We start from the raw sequence: 22,550 nt of genomic DNA on the forward strand, positions 1-22,550 counted from the left end.
TGGAGATTGTTCTATGTAAAATAAATGTTACTTAATTAAACTGGCTTTGTTCCAACTTGTGTGTATAATGGGTAATGTAATATATAAACCAAGGAAAATTCTTTTTTTTCCTTATGACAAATATTTTAAGATGAATGGACAGTGAGGAATTCTGGAATGCATGGTATAAGCATCAAATATTAATTCTGAAGATGGAATAAAACTGTGTAAAATCAGTGGTAGATACTGGTTTAGTTGGTACACTGACCTGTTATAATATACAAGTTGAAAAAAATTTGATTAGAATACATTTACCATATGTATGGGCATTAATATCCTTGATTAAAAGATAAACAGCTCCAAGATTCTTCCATTTTTCTTCCAGCTAGGTTATTCCACATGAGTATAGGCCATTTTAACATTACATAAATGCTATAATATTAATATCAAGATTCACTTAAAATCGCTGTTTGGGAAGATGAAAGCAGTATTTGATCACTTTTGCTTCCAGTGGAGAAATGTGAATTGTACTTGACTGCAAATTAAATTCACAATTCAGTGTTATTTTTTTGCTTCCCCTTTTATCTGTAACAGACTTGAGGCTAATGCCTGTATATTTCTGACAAATTCTGTCTGAGCAGGTGAGTAAGTCTGCACCCCAGTGAGTTGTCAGTTGAGACCAGATGTTTCAGGTAGTGGGTCAAAAGGCTGGAGTTCTGCTAGTGTGATTTTCATAGCCCTTTTCAGCCTGTGTGTGAATAAGTCAATGCTGGATATGCAGCTTTGTGTGGCGTATTTTAATACATCCAATGAAATACTATGTTTACTTCTAATGCGAACAGGATCCTCCTCAGTAATTTTCGAGCCGCATCTAACGTGTGGAAGCTTATTTGGTTCCCAGGAAATGACATCCATGGAAGGTTCAGTCTCTGTGCTAGGCCTCATCTTTTCCAACCATTTCTTGAGGTTCTTGCTCTTCTAGTATATATCAAAGATTAATGTTGGTTTAATTTTTTTAAGTTTCTCCAGAAGCATTTTTTTTTAAGTTAACTAATTCAGTCTATAGTCTTACCACTCAACAAATAATGAACCCTGCTAAATGAGACTGACCACAATGATTCCCACTTAACTAGAAGATTGACAGGTAGTACCAGGTTATGTGCAGTACCAGCTTACATGCAAACAGACAAAGTAATTCTGTCTCCACCCAGTGCTGTCAATACACTGATCATAGCTACTAAATCCAACAAAAGAAAACTTTTTGAAGGTTCCAGCAAAGTAAAATATGATATCATCATATCATATGACTTGATGATATTAGTTTCGTTCTTGGATACAACCTATCTTATGGAAAAACTTGCCTTGGTGGTGACAAAAATTGAGGAAAGGACAATAATGATGAATATTGCTTGCTCATCAGTTGCTATCATATTATAAAATTGCATCATTCTGACTATAAGAATTCAACTTAATCATGAATTAAGCCTCTGAATAATCTGGGAAGTACGACAATGATGACCTCTCCTTGAAAGACTTGCTTGTTTCTTAAATATATTTTCCCAGCTGGTGGTAGTGAAAAGAAAATATAATAAGCCAACAGTCTTAGTCTGTTAGATGTTAGCCCTGCAGTTTGCGTTTTTCTACCATAAGTCTTTTGAGTTGCCTAAGAGTACTTTGCAATCAACTTAGTTCAATTTGGAACTTACTTCAGTGGAACTCTGAAGCTCCAAGTCAACTCACAAAGTTACGGATCTAACCACATTTTTCTTATTTCTCCAAGTGGACAGACACCGTCATGAGTGATCGCTTTATTCAGTTTCACTTTGTGCCTGTATGCAAACTTCCTCTTTAACAACCCTTTTCATAAGACTGTTTTAAAAAAATAAAGGAGTAACAAACTTCCTTCTAACAGAAAATCTAAAGAGTGATGATAATACCTGATTTCATAAAGTTTGTAACTGGAGGGACAAAAAATAACCCTCTTCCTATACCTGGAGAAACGTTTTTGCCTCTAAAGTATGCTTCTATCCTTACCCTCTTTGTAGCAGTAGCTACCAACCCCAGGCATGGGCCGGAATAACCTGTGGTAGCTCCTAAAGAGAGCTGAAAGACTACCCTTTTCCCAACCAGTAAGTAGGGAATGATGCAGTAATGTTATTGGGTATTTGCAAACTTTTTTGTTAGACCTAGCATGTTTTACAGGACAGGAAGTCTTGTACTGTAACATGCTTCTGCCAAAAGACTGAAAGAGATGCAAGGAGCAGTAGAGCTAAAATGTGGTAATCAGTAAAAGTTTTAGAAGCAGTGAAATTTTACCTCTACTAGAACTAGTTTAATCACAGAGAACAAAGTAACAAATTGACTCTCATAACTAAAGGATACAAAAAAGAACTTAAATATGGTTTTAGCATGCCAGCAGAGAAAGTAACAGATAAAGATTATTCTTTTATTCATTGGCTCTATTTACTAATCCAATATAGGATGATAAAAGGAGGACATAGCCAATGGCTGTTCCTTTTATCTGCAACTAAGATTCTCACCGTAAGTACAATATGAATTTTCCTTTGCATCTTTCACAAAAATTTGATCGATGATGGCTTTCTCCCTAATTCTGGCCCACTTGTTAAGGCCTCTGAAACTTAAGTAACACTAATACTGAAAATGCTAAGCTTTTTGAGGGTACAGTACAACTTTAATAAATACACCTTTATTTTAAGAAACACTGGTAGTTTTTTAGTTCGCTTGCTCTATCTTGTGTTTAGTGTTTGTTATTTTAGTGTTGTAAACTCACAAACTGGAAGTAACAAGTAGTCTGATTTCTTTGCAGAAAGTTCCTTAAATGATTATTGTTCCCCAGCGTATATCTACTGCATCCTGTTCCAAAATCTGCTCTTGCACCCGGAAGCCAACCCCTTCACCACTGAAAACTTGCTACATGGCAGGCACGTTCAAGATGATACAGCCAGAAGACACTGTAAAAAATGTAGGTATTCAGACACTTCTTGAATGTACCTTGAATGTGCAGTGTTAGATCAGATAGCAGTAGTAGAAAATAGATGTTCTGTTAGTATATATATATATATAATATATATAAAATATATATTATAATACATTATTAATAACATAATTATTTTATTAATAATATATATTATAATTATACATATAATACTTGGGGATCAAAATGTAAACACATATCAACCTTTCACCTGCAGAAAACAGAATATTTGATACAGCCTACTGAAATTGCTTAAATGTCTCGTTGAATCACGAGCGTAGCAATTGGATATTTATCCACCCTGGAACTCAATCTGAGATGATAATTTTTTCCACAAAAGCATTCACTTAAGGGATTTCTAAGCTATTCTACAGGCTGGATGAAAAACTTGATACCTGGTTAAGATTTTGATAGTGTCTGGGAACACAGGAAGAAAACAAATAGGGCAGATCCCCAGGTATTTCAAGAAATTAGATAAAATTAACTAGTGTGACTGACATCTTCAGCATCACTAGTAAAATTATGGACTGCATGTTGTAGGTCTTAATAGCTCAACCCAAGAAGCTACTCTTCTGTTCATCTCATGTTAGCTACAATGTAGGGTGGTGGTAAGCATTTTGATCAAAGTCTCTACCTAACATGAACTTTATACTGATTGTCCTTCAAGCACAAAATAATGCTGTTATTTGCTTTTCTATGATAGTTTTAATAGGAACAAAACTTGTATAAGAGTTGCATAGGAATAAATGAACAAAATTCTTGGTGCAGTAGCCATTCCTAATGCCTCAGTATCTGCTATCAAAATCATTCTTCTGGAATTGTGATACTGACTCAAATTTAAATACATATCACAGTAATCTTCTGAAAATGAAGTTTAATGTTTCTCGTCTCTACTGAACTAAAGTGTATGAATTACTTGCATCTTTACAACTTTGGGGATCCTCTCCCACCACTGAGCTTGATCTGTTCCTAAATCTCTGACTTGAACTTTTGTCAAGATGTCTCCTGCTGCATTTTTCAATGATGGCAGTATTTTGAGAGATTTCTGCCTATGTGAGAAGAATGGAAATGGGTCCATGTCATGTTTTTACTATACGTAGTGTGTTAAGGTAACTTCCTCCTTTGTTTCAGGCAATCTACATTTAGGTCACTGACACCATTCTGTTGTGCAAACTTACACAGGTTAAAAATACATTTGAATGCATATAGATACATGCTATGAAGATGAAAGTGGAGCATTTCTGATGTAAAAAAATTCCATGGAGCTCCCTTTTGGAGTATTCAGTAGAGAATCCTGTTAGTTTTTTCTGAAGTTCTGTAAGAACAGATTAATACTTTAAAACTGCCTAGTGTAATTAAAAAAAAAAAAGTCTTAAGGGCAAGATGTAATGGTAGGGTTCTTCCCCCTCACAAGCACGCACTAACTCATTCTCTCTTCTCGCTTGATGGCCCACTTCTCTCAGCTATTGCAGCTGACAGGAAGCTGCAGCATGAAAGATTAATTCAGGTTTTTACTGTTGATTTAAAGCACAGGGAGCTTCCAGTTATGTGAGCACTATACAGAAACGTAGGCAGGAGAGGCTCTGATAATCACCTCTGAGTATGCTTGTAGAGCTGTGAGACCACTGGAGTGCCCAAAACCAGCTTCACTTTCTCTTCCAAATACATGAAAAAAATAGTGTGTGATTAAGTATGGTAAGATGTGATGTGATTAAGACGGTATTTTCTGTTGTGTCCCAGCTGTGTTTGGGGATGATAATCTTGTCTCGAGTATATCTCTTGCTAATTAGAGCATGCTTGTTATTCAGCTATGGAAAGGTTGGCCAGCAATGTGATTTTCATTTATTACTTTTCCTTACTCTATGCAAATTGGATTCTGCCTAAACAAGGTTGTAACATGTAGAAAGTACTAGGATTATGGGAAGAACACCATAGCAAGCAAACATTAGAAGTGGTTCTTACTGGGAGCCAGTATTTGCAGTCAGGAAGATGGATTTTCCACGGCTCTTACTCTCACTTTAAGAGGGCAGTTAAGAGTAAAGGTCAGTGCTTCTGCAGTGCTTCACATAGATGATCAAGTTCTAACTGAAGCTTTTCTTCCTCGTTATGCTGGTATTGCTATAAACAAAAGTATACACTGTCGAGGCAGGGGCAGCATACTTTAGGAAAGCAAAAAATGTCTACTAGTGAAGCTTTTGACTGTATTACACCTAAGGAATACAATGCACTCAAACTACTGGTGGAATAAGTAGTTTCAAGCAAGAGAGTCCAAATAATAACTGCAAAGTTATCCAAATAGTTCCCCCTCTAGTTTTGATTAGGTCTCAGTTTAACTAGTTCTTCATTCATGAGCAGCTTGGAAAAGACAGAACAATGCTTTCCCATCTGAGACACCTTCCATTTTAGTTCAGGAGTGGTACCACTTCATAAGGATTCTTCCAGCTCCCAATGGTGTGCAATTCATGTCTATTTTGGCTTTTGAATCTTTCTTTAGGGTGTCCTGCACTTTGAGCTGTAAATTTACTTAACCCGTGGAACACAAGAAAGGTAAATGTTGGGTATTTTACAGAAAACAGATCTATACACTAGGGAGCTTTTCTGAATGGGTGTGATGCAGTTATTTTCACTGGCCTTACAGCCCACAGTGACATCTGCATATAAGCGATTTCAGTTACATTAAGAAGATTTACCTTTCTAGCTCAGTAACAGAATTCAGATTTGGCAAATTCCTGTTAGAATAATTCTTTGTTTTGTAGTTCTAGGCTATCTTCTTCTTCCATCCCCTCTCTTCTTCTGTTACCTGCTTCCATCAAGGAGCAACACGTGGCCGAGGCTGACCTGCAGCTGGTACTTGACCGCCTTTCCGTGCCTCGGGGGCGTGCCCACGCTTTCGCTGCCCTTTTGCAACGCTGCAGCTGCTTACCCGTGGGCATCGTCCGAGGCCGAGGTGCGTGGGGCCCCCGCCCTCCCGGTGTGGGGCCGCCGCGGCAGGGACTCCTCGCCGCCGCTGGGGCGGCCGGAAGGAGCCCCCGCCTCCCCCCTCGGAGCGGCGGCCGAGAGGGGCGGCCCTTCCCCACCCCCGCGCCACCCTCCCGGCGGTTTATAGCCGCATCGCTTCGCCCTCTCCCTTGCTTCGCCCCTGCGCTCGCGGGCCGGAGGCAGAGCGCGCTCCGCGGCCCGGCTCTCGCGCGGCGCGGCGCTGCGCGGCCGCGGCGGCCATGGGGCTGCCCGCGCTGCTCTGCGCCCTGGGGCTCCTCTGCTGCCCGCTCCCGCCGCCCGCCGCGGCGGCGGCCAGCGCCGGTGAGTCGCCTCCGCCGCCCCGCGCGGGGGAGCTGCTCGGGGCCGGAGGCGGCGTCCTGCGCCTCGGGGCGCTACTGGTAACGGTCCTCCGCGGCCGTTAGTAACGGCCGCCGGAGCGCGCGGGCGGGCGGGGGGGGGGGGGGGGGGGGGGGGCGCGCGGTACCTGCTCCTGCGGCGGCGCCCCCCCGCGCGGGCTCCGCTGTGGGGCGAGGCGAGGGCGGTGCGGGCTGTTCCCGGGTAGCGGTGCCGCTGTGTTTGCCTTGGCCGTGCTCGCTGGAGCCTCCTGGTCCGAACGAGCCCCCTCCTTCGGCAGAGAAAAAAATAAGCGAAATGTATTAGTACATAGCATCGCTGAGCCGTGCGGAACCAGGGCCAGGGGGTTCTGCTTTGAAGTTTCAATTAAGGTTTTAGATCAGATTTTCCTTGGCGTTTTGTTCTAGACTTGCCCTCTGTTTTGTAACTTTAGGGCAGAGTCTTTTAAATTTTTAATGACAGAATAAAGGTATAGTAATAACTAGAAAATTGGCTAAAGCAGAACATTAGCCTTGAAAAAGCACTATCAGCCAGACATCTGATAAGAGATTTTTTTTTTTTTTTTGAAAAGGGTTAATGTCATAGGTCTGAAACACATGGATTTCAGCAAGCATCTGAGCCAGAGGCACAGGAAAGGTTATTAAAAATGAAGAATGGTTTAGCGTTGTCCCAAGGCTGAAGAACGGACCGGGTGATGCCACATTACAGTGAAAGGAAATGACAGGGCTGGAGGGAGGTATTGGCAGATTTCCTCCAAAAAATGGCATTGCCTTTAGTTAACAAGTTCAGGAGTTAGAAGGCCTACTGATTTTTTTTTTTAGGTAGCGCAAAGTTGGGGCAGAGCAACCAACACAGACCAGGTCAGAATGTCAGCCCCAATGGAGTTTGGTGACCTGAATTCAATTAAATTAATAAAAATGTGACAACTAGTGAGTCCCTGGGTCTGTCTAGCTCAGAACCTGTCTGAGCACAGTAGATGCTGAGGGAAGGAGCATAGAAAATGATAGGTACATAGTGTTTGCTGTATAACCTCCCAGTTCCTGGTAAAGGTACAACAGTACAAACGACAAGATTATGCATTTAGAGATAGCAAAGCTTTCTGTTAAGTTGAATTTAACACTGAAGAACACCAGGAGAAAGAGCTGAGTGCAAATTAGCAGTTTACTTTTTAATGTGGCTGTAAAAAAATATAATCAAAAAGGAGAAGTAAAAGGTAATCTCAGAGTTGCGTTTGCTTGGGTCCCATAATGATCCTGTACAAATAGCTGGTAAAAATCAGTACTTTAGCCCCTTGAAATAGCTGCTGGGAAGACAAAATTCAAGTCCTAAGTACAGGAAGGGCTGATCAGAGGAACGGTGTCTGCCAGGTGAGGGGAAATATCGGGTCACAGTATGCTTAATCTACTAAAATGGAGGTGGAAAGGTGACATAGCTAGTCTTTGCAATTATGCTGGGAAGGGAATATCAGAGAGGGAAAATTATTTAGGCTAAAGAACATCTCGTCATGAGGGCAGATGGGTAGAAAGACACCATAACCAGCTTCATACAGGGAATCTAAGGGAAATGTCCTTAAAAAGCGAGGTGGGGGAGGGAGGCGGTAATTACAATCTGTATAAGCTAATAGTAGAATAAGACAAAAGTTGTTCTTTTGAATGCAATTCTTCCATTTTATGGAAATACTCAAACATTTTTTTTCCCGTTTTTTGCAATTATAGTCTCCATTAAAGAACACCCCCAATTACACTGTTTATTTGCTGCTTCCTTGAGAAGCAGTGATCAAAACAGTTCATGTTTTACCTTACTGCCTCTAAGAAAAAAGAAAATCAAAGCAATTAATTTCTTGAGAAGTAATGAAACCTGACTGTCTAAACATGCATCCTGCTCTCCCTACACCCGCTCCCTCTGGAATGTCATTTTCCCGAGGTCCCAGATAACTCCCTCTTTCCACCACTATGTTCTTCATTCCACCCACACATGCATTGCTGTATCCCCAGGCCTGCACTTTGCTCTCATAGCACTTGCAGCTACTCCCCTACTTTATCCTAGGCCCTTCACTATCCCTGGTTTTCATCTTAGTGGCCACTGGTGGACCTGCCGGGAGGCAAAAAGCAGCACTGGGTTGGCAGTAGGTGCTTGCCATCCGCTCACCTGGTCCTGCCTCTTGAAGGCTGGGCAGGCCACAGTGACTGGCCAAGGACTGAACTTGCCCAGACTTTCCTGTGGTGTGGTGCTGACAGCTGGGCAGAGAGAGAGAGAGATGCTACCATGGCTTGAATTGGGCAGCTGTGGTCAAAAATTATTAGGAAGAAAGGAAGGAAAGCAAAAAAAGAACAGATACCTGCTTGCAAGAAAATGATAGTTAGGAAAATGTGCAAGATTTTAACTACATCACTTGGGCAGCAGAAGTAGTTTAAAGGAAGATACGGTCTAAAGAAACGCTTTTAAAAAAGAGAAAATAGGCTATTTGTTGGTATGAAAACAAGTATTTGTCATCTGGCCTCCAAGACTGTGTCTCACCTTGTTTGTACGTGTGTCTCGCTTCCCCTTCTCACTCTGTAACTGATTCATGGTCCACTTAGTAATTTAGATTCTTGATGTTTGTCAGTGCAGGATTATCCAAAGGGGAGATTAGAGGAATAGTCTTTTCATTATAAGCCAATAATATGAATGCAGCTGTCATCAGTAATGCTCATAAATCAGTATTATTAATTGTCCAGTGGCACATAAGAAAGGATATATGCAATTGGCTTGAGTCAGAGCAATTTTCCACCTCACAAAAACACTGCCTGGCACATGAACATTGCTGGTTTGTAAAGTGCTCACCAGATTTATAAGTCTACAGAAATATTTCAGAATTTTCTTCTGGCGCTCAGGAAATGTAGGGTGCTGTATAAAATGGGCTGGAGCTGTTATAAGTGCATGCGATTGTCAAAAGATGAAAACCTAAGCTTTTTTGTCTACCACTGGTCACATTTCTACTCGTTCCTGTGTGCCAATGCTAGTATTTGTGTAACTGTGTGCCAACTGGGTGCCAGCTGGAACTTATCTGTTTTATTTTTTGCTCTTAGCTTTTTCTTTCACAGAATGATACATGCAGTAGCCTCTTATATATGAAAATATTCATAAAATGAATACAAAACAGCTGTCCATAAAGAGGCTGAGCCTTTCAGGATGAGGATAACATGCATATACTGATCAGGAGACCAACAAAATGTTGCTCTTGTTGGAAAACAGCACTATATAGATTGTTAAAATAAAAAAATCCTACATTCTGAGATCTCTACATCACTTCTCTAAATCCTTGTTGGAAAATCAGGGCAAAGCCTACAGGCAATAAAAGAGAGCTTTAGGCATTGTAAGTATCGTACTGAATCTATTGAACTTTTGCCTTTCACAGTCCTTATTAGGAGCAGAGGAAAGACTGTACGTAGTCCAGTGTGCTGTCTGCACACTATCAGGATAGAAACTGAACATTTTATTGGGGGTGAGTTCAGCTCAGTTGGTTAGAACATGGTGCTGCTAATGCCAAGGTTGTGGGTTCAATCCCCTTAAGGGCTATGCTGAGGGTTGGACTAGATGATCTCCTGAGGTCCCTTCCAACCTTACCATTCTATGATCTATGATCCTGTTCTCTCTTAGTTGTTAGTAAATTGTACCTATTTATATTTTACAAGTACTTTGCTACAGCTATTAACATTGTCATATCAACAGTGAGAATTCTATTAGTCATAATAATAATAATAATAATCCATGAGATCTGACCTCTTCCAAAGGAACTGAATGACAATTAGGGTGACTGTTTGAATATTTATGGTTATTATGCTGTTAGAACTTTGCATCTGTTCTGCTAATAGATCTGTATTATTAAAAGTACTTAAGCTATAGTCAAATATATTTTATAGACAAGTAGTATCTACAGCTTTCAAACGACAAGAAAGGCATTTCTGACATGAGATTCTGGTATAGCTGTAGCTATTACAGAGCAGTTTTCAAATCATTTCTTTTCTGTAGACCTACTGTATCTTTCTTAACTTTGTTGTAATATCTCAACTTTTAGGAAAAGCCTGTTTCCTGTTACTGATCTTTGTGTGTTTATTGTCAAGATCCATAAAGATCTTTTGAAATAAATAGACTTCATGTCATGTTCTTCCTTTCTTTTTATAAAGCTCAGATTACCAGCTCTTTCAAAATAAACACTGACACAAAAGGAATCCAGAACCTCAGAGTAGTAACTAAGTGCATTATTGTTTTGTGTAATAATATATGGATGCTGTGCATTTTTAAGAAATGGCATTGACAAGGAAAAAATGAAATTTGGCTGTACTTTATATAAAAATTAAGTTGAATTTCATTATGAAAGTCTTTAAATTTCTACTGCCTCTACTATGAAGTGGAAAACAAATGACAAGTGTGAGGTTGCTCATCTTTAATGTTGGTAATACCTAGTTAATTTTAATAGATATATTCCCTTTTTTCCATAGACTTGACCCCCACATAGTACCTTATATATTATCTAAACTCAAGATGGAGACATGATCCATCACAGTACACAGTATGGAGTTGATCATCAGCATCAAGGTTGAGTTCAGTTCTGAATTTAGAACATTTTCACTTACACAAAGAGTAGGTGGTAGTTCTCCCTAAACTAGAGTATTATTTCTGAGAATTTTAATCATATTAAAATTACTTACAAATTTTAGTTAGTGTAATGGAATTCTTCTTTTTTAAAAGTTTGATAATGGACTAACACAAAGTCTAAAAATTTTCATATAAAACTCATTTTGTAAATAATCTTGCTCCAAGAATCCAGGATATAATTAAAATTATTAGCAATGTTGTAAGTAACTATTATCGTAAGTGATAACTAAAATAAAGTTCAACTGTTTGATAAAAGGTAGCTCAACCAATCATCATTTTTCTCCTATAATGTATTTTCATGTTGTTCTAATGAATCACTGTCAGGATGGTCAAGAATTATGCCTTCATCGCATGAAAACATGTCATCTCTTCCTTTGGTTCTCCTTATTGTTTTTCAGTGTTGGAGGAATTAAGGAGGATGTGCCAAGCTTTAGGGACTAGGATCATCATTTCAAAAATCTTCTATTCCAGATATGGGAATAGAGGAAATGCGTATTCAGAGCTTTCAAAGTCTTGAATTTGTAAAGCAAGTGGTACTGCAGATACACTGCAGAGGTACTACCCAAGCTTTTTCACCACTCTTGCTGACATCTCTCCACCTTACCATGGAGACTTGCCTCCAAGCATGAGCAACTAGCTTCATCTTCATGCAAATATAATTATGATTCTCACAACATAGACCAATGGTGTCAGTTGTGACAGGTTTCAATTGCAATAATCATTAAGCACTGTAAATCCCCTAAGTATTCAGTGTTAACCACAGGATAATGCTTGGGCGATGGCTAGAGCTAGAGGTATTAAATATAATTTATGTTGCATCCAAACTGCTGAGCTAAAAGCTGACCTCTGGAGCTATCCAGATGTTTGGAATAAACTTTTAAAATAATGTTAAAGATTAAGGTAAAAATTAAGGTCTTTTGTTAATTTTCTCTTTTATAATGCAGAGCAAAACTTTTTACAACTTGGCTTAGTGCCCTTCTGTGCAAACATTGCATACTGAATCCCACATGCTTCTATGCTGCTTTGGTTTTCAGTAGTCTATACCAAATAGTTCAGTCTGTACAATGATAGTTCAGTCTATACAACAAGCTCCCAAACTCAAGTTCTTGTTCAGCATCCTTTTTTTCTGGCCTGTATCCGCAGCAGACTAGCTATGTTGCATACCGAAACTGTTGTCTCAAACATGCTCTTTCTGTTGTTCCCTCAGAATGCTACCATGATACAGCATGATACCTATAGTACACAGCTTTTAAAACTAAAAATCGTAGATTATGCATATTAGCCAAGTGTGAATTTTACCAAAATTCAGCCACTCTCTCTCTTTGCTGCGTGAATCCTTAAGTTGCTTTAGTTACCAGCTGGTCTCATCTGCATAATAAACTGATTTGAGTTACTTTAGAGCAAACAATTATTGCTAACTTGGAATAGCTTTTTTAGACAGGTGGATCATGCTGAAGTACTTTCAGCTAAGTAATATAAGCTAACACACTTTAGTTTTAATAATCTGGGAGTCAGAAAAGGATCAGTTACGCAACTTCACAGATGGGCCATTACTTAAATAGAGGTCACTTCTGTCTGCCCATAGTATGTATGAATGATTCTGCACCTAAATCGGTTAAGTCAAATTTGAAAACTGATGGTCTTCCAGGGTATTTCTCAATACAAATTGCTTTGCTGAAATAGTGTCTAAAGTAGCTCTTCTCCTTTTATTTATTTATTTTTTGTTCATCTTATATAAATAAGCTGATAAGCACACTGACCACACTTTGTAACACAAAATTCATGATTTGTTACAGCTACATTCAAAAGGCACCAAAGGGTCTCCTGACATTTTCTTCTCTGTTACAGTCACTGCCCCTTGCTGCAGGACACCCTCACGTCCTTGCCACCAAACACTAGGGGCAAGTCACAGAAGTGCCCCAAGACTTGTCCTAGATGCACAGAGTGTATTATGAGAAGTAGAGCTGGGGAAAAGTACTTCAGTGAAATGTGTGGTTACTTGTTCAGTGCAATCAAAAGTCTGATTCATGTCAGAGATAAAAAGCTGTACGAAGATTGCTCCTGCATGTCTTGATGTTGCAGTAGGATTTGGTAGGATATTTCCAGAGAAAACATCTGGCAAAGAAAACTAAATGTGGCAAAATTATTGCTGTATTTATGTTAAGGTAGGTTATAGAGAACGTAGAAGAGATGGGGCTACTAAGCATAGAGTTTAGTCCCTGCCATAAAGAGTTTACAAGCGAAGAGATAGGAGGTAGAGGAGGAATATCTTAACTAAACTTGTAACAGAGAGCAAAACAAAAAGAAATGGAGAAACGTGTGGGTAGCCCATGCTTTGAATAAGGAATTAACCTTATTGCGTTGTGTTGTTAATGCTGTCTTAGCTTTCCTTTTTTTTGCAAGACGTTTTGGCTTCCCCTTAGTATGTAAATATTTGCTTATTAATTTTTATACTGTTTTATTTTTTAGCTATTAAGTCTAACAGCAGCAGCATGAGGGGCAGAACTTTCTTAATGCCTGACCTGAATAACCACGATGACCCTATACCTCTTGAAGACATTGAAAATGATACTGAAAATGACACAGAAGTTGGATCAGGATCCATCAGTCAGATTAATGCGTCTCTAAATAAACAGCGGACAGTATCAGCAGAAACAGAAAGATATCTCACTAATCCATGGCTGACGCTTTTCGTTCCTTCAGTTTACACGTTAGTGGTTATGCTGAGTCTCCCTCTGAATGTTACAGCAATACTTGTGTTTTTGAAAAAAATGAAAATTGAAAAGCCAGCTGTAATATACATGCTGAATTTGGCCATTGCAGATGTATTGTTTGTAAGCGTGCTTCCTTTTAAGATTACATATCATTTTTCTGGAAACAACTGGTTATTTGGACCGGGAATGTGCCGTTTCATCACTGCTGCCTTCTACTGTAACATGTACTGTTCAATAATGCTTATGACGAGCATAAGCTTTGATCGCTTCTTAGCGGTGGTGTACCCCATCCAGTCTCTCTCATGGCGCACATTAACACGCGCCTCCGTGACTTGTTTCATCATATGGCTTGTGGCAATAGCTGGGGTTATACCTTTTCTCATCAGAGAGCAAACTATGGAAATACCCAAGTTAAATATAACTACCTGTCATGATGTGCTAAAAGAATCTGAACTTCACAACTATTACGTCCACTTCTTCTCCATCTTCTCTTCTGTTTTCTTTGTAGGGCCATTTATAATTTCTACCATCTGTTACTTGTGTATCATTCGATGTCTTAGTTCTTCAAGTATTGTTGCAAAAGAAAATAAGAAGAAACGTGCCTTGCTCTTGTGTGTAGCTGTTTTTTCTGTTTTTGTTATTTGTTTTGGACCAACAAATGTCCTCCTATTAATTCATTATACACATTTTTCTTACGACAATAGTTTAGAGTATCTCTACTTTGCCTATCTACTTTGTGTTTGTATCAGCAGCTTTAGCTGTTGCATTGATCCTTTTATTTACTACTATGCTTCTTCTCAATATCAGAGACAACTTGTCAGTCTCTTCGGCTGTAAAGAGACTTTTGATCCTAACAGTAGTAACAGCAGTGGCCAGTCAATGTCGACCACTAGTAGAAGGGGTACCTGCTCCAGTAATGTGAACAGCAGTGTCTACAGGAAATTGCTAGCAATGCATTGAGAAAATGTCTCTTACACTTGCTTATTTTTAGACAATTTCAGGAAAAAAATGTATTATATCCAATATAGCCTTAGATCAAGTTGTTGTGAAATACATCGTTCTATGGATTCATTATAGTAATGCACAATTCAACATCCTATATGTGTATAGTGTATGTATATAAGTTAGTTTAGAACAGAAAAATAATTTTTTAATAAAAGCAGTTGAATGTTTTTCAAATAAACTCCTTTTTCAACCAAATCCTTTAATATTTTTAATTCAATTTATTACAAGGGTTTTATGAAATCCTTTTTTAAGTTGACTAGATGCTCATTTATGGAACCATCTCTCCATTACTTCATGACCAAAGTGAAATTATCTTCCCAAGCAATGTTTTATCCTATTTGTTTTTTATTTCTGGAATTATCCATAAACTTTTATTATTACTATTGCATCTTAGGCTCTGAAACTATATGTTTTACATTTTTATATATTCCACTTCAAAACACTTTATATGATCTTAGGAATGTGAACACATGAAAAACAGCCTTTGATTATTGAAATTTATCACAGAAACTATTTTTCGGCAACTAGAACAAGCTTTTCTTTCAGTATTCCTATCACTAGTTTCTTGTCTGGGACTACATTTTGGATCATGGTATTTTTAGATCCAAATTTCACAATAGACCAATGCTGAATGGCAACCCAGAAAATATACTGAAAAAGTAGTATTCAGCATCCTGTTTTGCAGTTTGCAATGTGTTTTCCTGCATGTGATTGGTCATCGTGCATGTGATTAGGTCTTGGAAGTATCCTGTATCTCTGCCAAGTCTGGATTATTTTTATTTTTTACATTGTGTCCATACAACTGCGGCAAAGTAGAGCCTAAAGTTAGCTTCATTCTATAGTTTTCTTTTACTACAAAAGATTCCAAAGTCAAATAACAGGAAATCAGTTTTAGAGGCAAATGTGAAGATGTATTTTATGGGAAAACAGAAATCAGAGTAAGTTGCAATTGGTTTAATGTAGGATTTGCAACAGTAATCTGGCAAGAACAGCAATGGATAAAAGCTGTCTTCAGTCCATCCCAAGTGATAAGAAACCTAATATTTCTGGAGATACAGTGAAGGTGAGAAGCCTCTTTCCAACCCCCTGATCTTTTACCATTTTGTATCTATTCTCTAGTAGACTTAAGCATAATTAAATATTGAATTACCAGGTACTCTACAGATTTATGTTACCAAGTATTTGGTAGTTTCTGAATAAGTACATGAAGAAGTAAGAATATACATATATATAGTTTGTAAGGCTGAAAAACCTCAAAGGTGGATATGGCGTATTCAGATACATTCTTATTTTATTTAATATTATATTGGGATTGCTTTGTTTTTTACAAAAAAAAAAAACAGGTTCATCTTAAAACTGCAAAAACCAGCTGCTTCTTGCTGACAGAAAAACCATCCATGCTCTTCCTGTAGCTGTATGCTGAGGATTTTCAGATTTATGACTTAATTGGAACTTTTTTCAATGCAATGGTATTTTGTTTCGTGATAGTGGTTTATTTTTAGACAGTCAGAAGAAGCTGTCACTAAACTTTGCAAGGGTTAGTATTACATGCTAGGAGAGAAGGAAATGTACGCTGAAAACAGCTCTACAGTAATGGAAATTGTTTGCTTCCTTTTGCTCTGTGGTTGGCTCTAGCATAACCATAGTGAGGCATTTCCTTAAAATAACAGCCATTTTTCTGCATCTCATGAAGCTGCTTATATTTTACTTTCTGATTTACAAACTTGAGAAAAATATGTAAACATTTACCCTTTGTTTGCATTTCTTGTTAAACATCCCTAGATTAACCAAATAAATTGGTCCCTATTCTGTTTCTTCTTGGATATAATTATATCATTTTAAAGTGCTTTGGAACTTCAATACTAAGCATGTAAGCCCCTGGAAATTGCTGGGCTCAATACAGTGTAAAAGATAGCTATGCATCAGTCCATCCACTGACTTAACACTCAAAAGTTTCAAAATTATGCTTTCTTTTTAGGGATGGAAGGAATTACTTGACTCACAGGTATATATATATGTTGCATATGAAATATTTGGATTTTCTGCAGTACCATAGTGTCTTTTTGCAGTAGATCTATAGTATGAGATGAAACTGCAGTCTCGCAGGATTTCTCTGCCTCTTGTAACTTTGTGGGAGGTACAGTTATTCAGCCAAAGACACTAGCATGTTTTGGTTCCAATCCAAAACTGAATCTTACTTTTTGACTAATGCTGACACAACACCAGGCTGATTTTTTAGAATACCAGTGCCCATGGTTTTACATAGAAGTTTCACAGCAAAAATAGCATGAAAAAGAGTAAGTGCAAGTCCACCAGAGAAACGCTATATCCAAAATAAACAATAATTTAAAATTTTTTGGTAACATTTTTCTTGAACAGAAGTCAGGAGATATTTTGCAAAAAAATTGCAATTTTGACTGAAAATAGCAACTTCACATTACAGCAAACCAAGCAAGGAACTGATTCTACCAAATGAGCAGATGGGCTGATTTTGTTGGTCGTAACCCCTGTGCACTTGAGAACATGTGCAAATGAGCAACTTTTTCCTACCCAGAGGAATAAAAAAAAAATGAGAGGGATGAAACACAACTGTTTGTTTATTCTCGTGACTAAGAACATCAACAAAGATCCCAAATAAGAATGACCAAAAACAATTTTATGTATGTGTGTGTTGTATCTGCCATCCCTACCCTGCGCAGTACTGACTGAGTTCACTGATGATTCTGGTTTGCATGCAAATCAAAGGGGGGGAAAAAAAAGGCTGGTACAGCAAATAACCCGTATGTGAAAAGGCTTTACAAACCTCAGAAACCCTCCTGATTTCCTGATAACTAGATAAAGTGCAGAAGTTGCCTTTGAAAAGTATTTTTATGTTACCTACGCCTGTCTAAACCATGACCCTTTTATGTGCATAGGCATTTCACTCCCATATGGGTGCTCTGCAAGTGCTCCTAGCAAGCCTGCAAATACAGGCCGTGACAATTCAGTTCCTCCGTGCGCAACACTGCCATAGCCTGTGGTAAATACCACCTTTTCATAGCAAATGAAGCATTAACAGTTCTTCCTTCTTTTAAACTCATAGATCTAGTGTCACACCTTTGCTTTGTGTTTTGGTAAGGCTTCAGACTGATCTGACCGCAAAAATAAGCGAACTGCTACTGCAGAGGACGCCCAGCTCACAAGTCAGAGAAGTGCTACATGACGGTGGATTCTCGTACCAAGCCCATGCCAGCTCAAGTCCTACTGTGTCACTCTGTAGTTAGAAAGCACTACGCTTCTCAGTATCAGTTTTTGCTGCTGCATTTAGTGGCAAGAGAGCTCATTTCAGTGAAGGAGCTGCTCAGCAGCGGCAGTTTGTTGAGCCAGTCTCGGGCACCGTGAGAATTTAAAAAAGAGCCGAACCACGCAGCATGGCAGTGATGCAGACGATGTGGTATCTACTTCAAAAAAAAGCTGAACTAGAAAAAGCGTATTAAGACTGAACTGATCAAGCTGACAGGAAAAGCTAACCACCCTTTCATGCTTGCTGCACCCCAGCACTGCTGGCAGGGAAAGAAAATGAGCAGAGAGAGAGAGGGAGAAATTCTGAGCGCAGCCAAAAGAAATGAAACCTCTCTGTGGTCGCGTGCTGTTTGGCCCATGCCCTCTCTTCCTCATACCTTATTTCTTCCTGATGAGGGAATTGGGCTACATCCTTTTCTACATGAGGCAGGCTAAAAACTTTGTGCCAAATAATATTTTGAGTTGATGAGGTGTCAGGTGTATTACAAATGCATTTAAAAAAATCTTGCTATTGTTGCAGATTCTTGGTGATGCCTTTTTATATTGGTCGTTTTCATCTTCTGTGGTCTGATTCTGCAAAATGCTAGGAAAATAGGAAAAACCCAGCAAATAAAGAGATTGATGGAATTTGTCATGCACTTAAAATTAGTCACCCACATAAACGTTTTTTCATGGAATTTGGCGTTTTGCAACTGCTAGAAATGGCTTAGTTATAGCTTGGCAGCTGGAGAAGCAGCTGAACGAATGACCTGCTATAATCCGAGCCAGCACTAGAGGGCATTGACATAACGAGGTACAGCTGTCGCATGGGGCTCCCTGGGGAGGGCCTGGCAGCGACCAGATCAACGCAGCAGGCTGGCCTGTGAAATACTGATCATCCCCCTGTAAACAACCAAGCACGCAGATCTGCAAAGTGGAAAAGTACTGGGAAAAATGGATGAGTTTATTTTCACCTGAGCCATTGTTCAGCAATATTTCAGGGAATCATTTTTTTCCATCTTCGTGCTACCAGCCTTGTAACGATGTCCTGGAGCTGCTGGAGCACCACAAATACTCCTCTAGCCTCAGATGCAGAGTGCCAATGGTCTCAAATGCATTGCATGCAGCAACGTAACTCTGTTGAGGTGGAAACTGGTAAAGTTAACATGCAATGAAAAATCTGGCCTGGCATTACCTCACCAAAATAAAAATGATTTAATTTGAGTTGACTTCATCTCCATACTATAGTAAGTCTGGAGAAGTCACTGTCCTTGCCTTTATTCAGCCATCTGGGGGGGGGGGGGCTGGGAATTGGGGGTTTGATTGGGTTTTGTGCCATGCTATGATACACTATAGGAAACAAGCTCTCCTGTGACCGAGTCAGTAGTTGATTTGTTGTACGTGCTCAGTTTTTACTTCTGTAGGTGCGAGGCCTCCCTTGACCCCACGTACCAGTTGGGAGGGACATCGGAGACCAGCTGTGCCCTGAGCGGGAACTGGCGCTGCCGCAGACCAGGCTGGGACGGGATGGGACTCTGCGTCGTGGACCTGCGGAGTGCGTCTGCTCACCACCTCCTCCCGCCGTAGCCTGCTCTTTGCTGATACCTTCCCAAGCGCTGGTCACCTCTTGTCTGAGACGTGTCCCACCTGGTCTTTCTCCCAGGCCCACAGCAAGGTATGTGACTTTGGAATTTGCTTTTTCATGTGGATTTTACTTTCAGCTAGTGTTAGTCTTCATTCGTTATAGTCGGTCTCACTGATTTAAATGCTTTTGTTCTGGTATGGTTTACTCTTGCATTTTTTTCCTCTTCTATATTCTCTTATACAGTGACAATCTTATGTATCTTGTACAAGTAACTGTCTATTCCAGTCTTCCCTTACTTATTAATGTTGTTGCTGCAGGCAAAAGCTCATCTTTTAAAATAACTTTGCAATCTTGTCAATTTGTGAAGTGGTACCATTCATATCTGACATGTTTTCCAGGAACCACAAAATGCAATAAATTGTTAACTCAGAACATCTGGTTAGCTGGCATAACTGGAGTAACTGTGCAGCATATAAGTGGCTAAGGCTATACAGCTGCATAAACCACATTGTATTGAGAACCTATGCAAATGTATTACTCTTCCTGCAACCCTTTAGAAACAGAGTGCCTAATTTGACTTAACAGAACAGAAAGAAATGATTCTTTCTTCCCTGGGTGGCAAAGGAGAGGGGCAGTGATAGAGAAGAGAAGAAAGAGGCAGAGAGAGAGAGTTCAGTTACCCAGACTTTGATGCTGTTTTATCTGTCTGTTCAATTGCTAGTAAAACTCCTTCCTTCAGAATAATATTTTAACAGTATTTCCAGTAATATTTTTCTTGCATACTTTTACTATAAGTCACTTGCATACTTTTACTGTATGTCACGGAAGGAATAAACCTCAACATAAGTGCAAATTGTATTATTATTCTCTCTTTTTTCTTTCTTCCTTTTTTTTTTTTTTTTTTTTTTTTTTTTGTTGCCTCTATCTATTTGGTCAGAATATATCCTGCTTGTATCATGATGAAAAAACTTGTTTCTTTTCTTTTCTTTTCCTTATTTCTGGACTAGAGCTAGCGTCAGTTAAAACCACACTGTGCGAAGAGTAGCACTGAGGAGCCATCACTTCTCCAGTCTGTGCTTTTTTTAATTTATTTTATTTTGACTCTGTGGGCAAGATGAAGCTTGTGAAAGCATTGCCCAGAGATAAGGTTTACATTTCTCTTAAGACTTCATGGGGAACTCTGCAAAGGTGTTAGCAATGTCGTCTTCTAAGCATTAGAGCGCTTACCCAGGCACTCTAGGGCGAGAGGCTCCCTGCTGCAGCGCAGGAAACAGGGCACATGCCAAGCAGGCCTGTGGCTGCGGGTTTCCAGCCTCGGGAGTGCAGTGCTGGAGGGCGCTTGGAGGCTGAGCAGGCTGCTGAGACTTGGCCAAGCACTAGCCACCTTTGGAGGAAACGGGACCTAGCTCATCAGCGATGCAGCAGGGGAGATGCGCCTGCCTGAAATGGCGTGGTTCGCCTATGCGCTTTGCTGTGATGATTTGAGACTTTCCATTGACCTGAGGAATGATCTCCCTTGGTCACTGTGCCAAAGAAAAGAGCAAGCTGTCTCCAGTTTCACTTCAGTGTCTCATCTTCCAGCAGGAGTGACGTATGAACATCCCATGTTGACCCCTCTCCTGCCGGGGACAGTCTCGTGCGTCGGCTCCTGCGGAGGGGGCAGAGCGGGGAGGGTGTTCCCAGCAAGCTGGGAGCATGGGGCTGGGGGGGGGGCCTTCCCTCGGCGAGCGGGCTGGCACTGCTGCCCAGGCCCGGGGCAGCCACGGCGCGGCCACCAGCCGCCGTGGCCCGCAGAGCTTGCGGGCGCTTCCTGCATTCCTCTCCTGAATACAGAAATCAGGTGTTTCTTGGCCTAAGACGTGGCTTCTCGAGCACACCACATGAGTTATGTTGTATGGGTCACACGTGGCAATGAGAGTCCAGGCAACAATCAAAGTTTTTAAGGATGATCTTTCCCATGTTTGCAGGATGTTGCCCATTTTGTGGGGAAGCACTCTGAGCTAACTCCTATAGACAGAGCTGAAATACTGTGCGTGACGATCCTTGCTCATAGACTCATCAACCAAATGTTCTGGGGACAAAGATAGAGACTAATAGCATTTCTGTCCTTTGCGTAGCTGTTTGCTTAGATGTTTGTTTTTACTGTTGCTTGTTGTATTGAGCAAGAACTTACTGTACTTGTGATGTATGTTTAGACTAGAGAAGAGTAAGGATTGCTTTATTGGTCTTGTGATTGACTTAAATCTTTATCGTTGTCACAGCCCCAGCCTCACAGCCAGCTCTTTCAGCATGTGGTTATGTTTGCTGGTTATTTTAAGGCTCTCCTGAGTGCTGTGGGCTGCTTACCTGGAAAGGCACAAGTGACAAAGGTGGGCGTTTGCTCTGCAGCTCTGCACAAAAAGGGAATTGTACGAAGATTCAGTGTATTAGCCAGAAACTGGCAGGGCACTTTCTCACAGCTCCTATCGTCATTGAGTCAGGCCTCAGTCTGGAAGAGCTTCCTCAGTTTTGTCCCTGAGATTTCTCGCAGAGCCCAGGTTTTGCCCACATCTTGGTTTTGGTGTCCCCAGCTTGCATGTAGGGTGTAGCAGGCAGTTGTATGAAGACAAGTAGCTGCTCCTGTAACTGAGGGCACATCGTTACACCCTGCAGTTTCAGAGAGATCTAGCACAACCTAGACCAGCATTGCCAAGTGTGTCAGAAATACTCATTCTGTAGTAACTTTTGCAAAATTCACTGCCAAGTAGAAAGCACCACTACATAACCATCTAAATAATGAGCTGTTTTACTGATTGCATCTTTTCAAATGTTATTCTTGCTGTGCTTGTGTCACTGTATTATGATTCCACAAAAAAAAAGCAGACCTGCAAAAAGCTGGCAGTAAAAAAACACTTTCTACCAGTTAATGAAATAAATATATCCTCTGTCTTTGGTAGAGGATGTGGTAATAATTAGTAACCATGAGATTGCAGCCTTAATAGCTTTCACTATTGTATTCAAAGGGTTTTCCATTCTTTCCACTCAGTCTTGGACAGAACTC

The 22,550-nt window shown here is 40.0% G+C and overlaps 1 protein-coding gene across 2 annotated transcripts; it reads left to right on the forward strand.

Moving 5' to 3' along the window:
* The first annotated feature begins 5,890 nt into the window (after positions 1–5,890).
* F2R (coagulation factor II thrombin receptor) lies at positions 5,891–14,789 on the forward strand. Of its 2 annotated transcripts, none has more exons than XM_062600684.1 (2): positions 5,891–5,921; positions 13,415–14,789. In XM_062600684.1, the coding sequence occupies exon 2, from the start codon at positions 13,438–13,440 to the stop codon at positions 14,617–14,619; it is 1,182 nt and encodes a 393-aa protein (XP_062456668.1). In that variant the 5' UTR covers positions 5,891–5,921; positions 13,415–13,437; the 3' UTR covers positions 14,620–14,789. The 2 variants fall into 2 exon arrangements, with proteins under 2 accessions (XP_062456668.1, XP_062456667.1); XM_062600683.1 differs by lacking the exon at positions 5,891–5,921 and adding an exon at positions 6,285–6,351.
* Positions 14,790–22,550: the final 7,761 nt, after the last annotated feature.

The sequence above is a fragment of the Rhea pennata genome, chromosome Z (genome assembly GCF_028389875.1).
Source record: "Rhea pennata isolate bPtePen1 chromosome Z, bPtePen1.pri, whole genome shotgun sequence".
Classification (NCBI taxonomy): domain Eukaryota; kingdom Metazoa; phylum Chordata; class Aves; order Rheiformes; family Rheidae; genus Rhea; species Rhea pennata.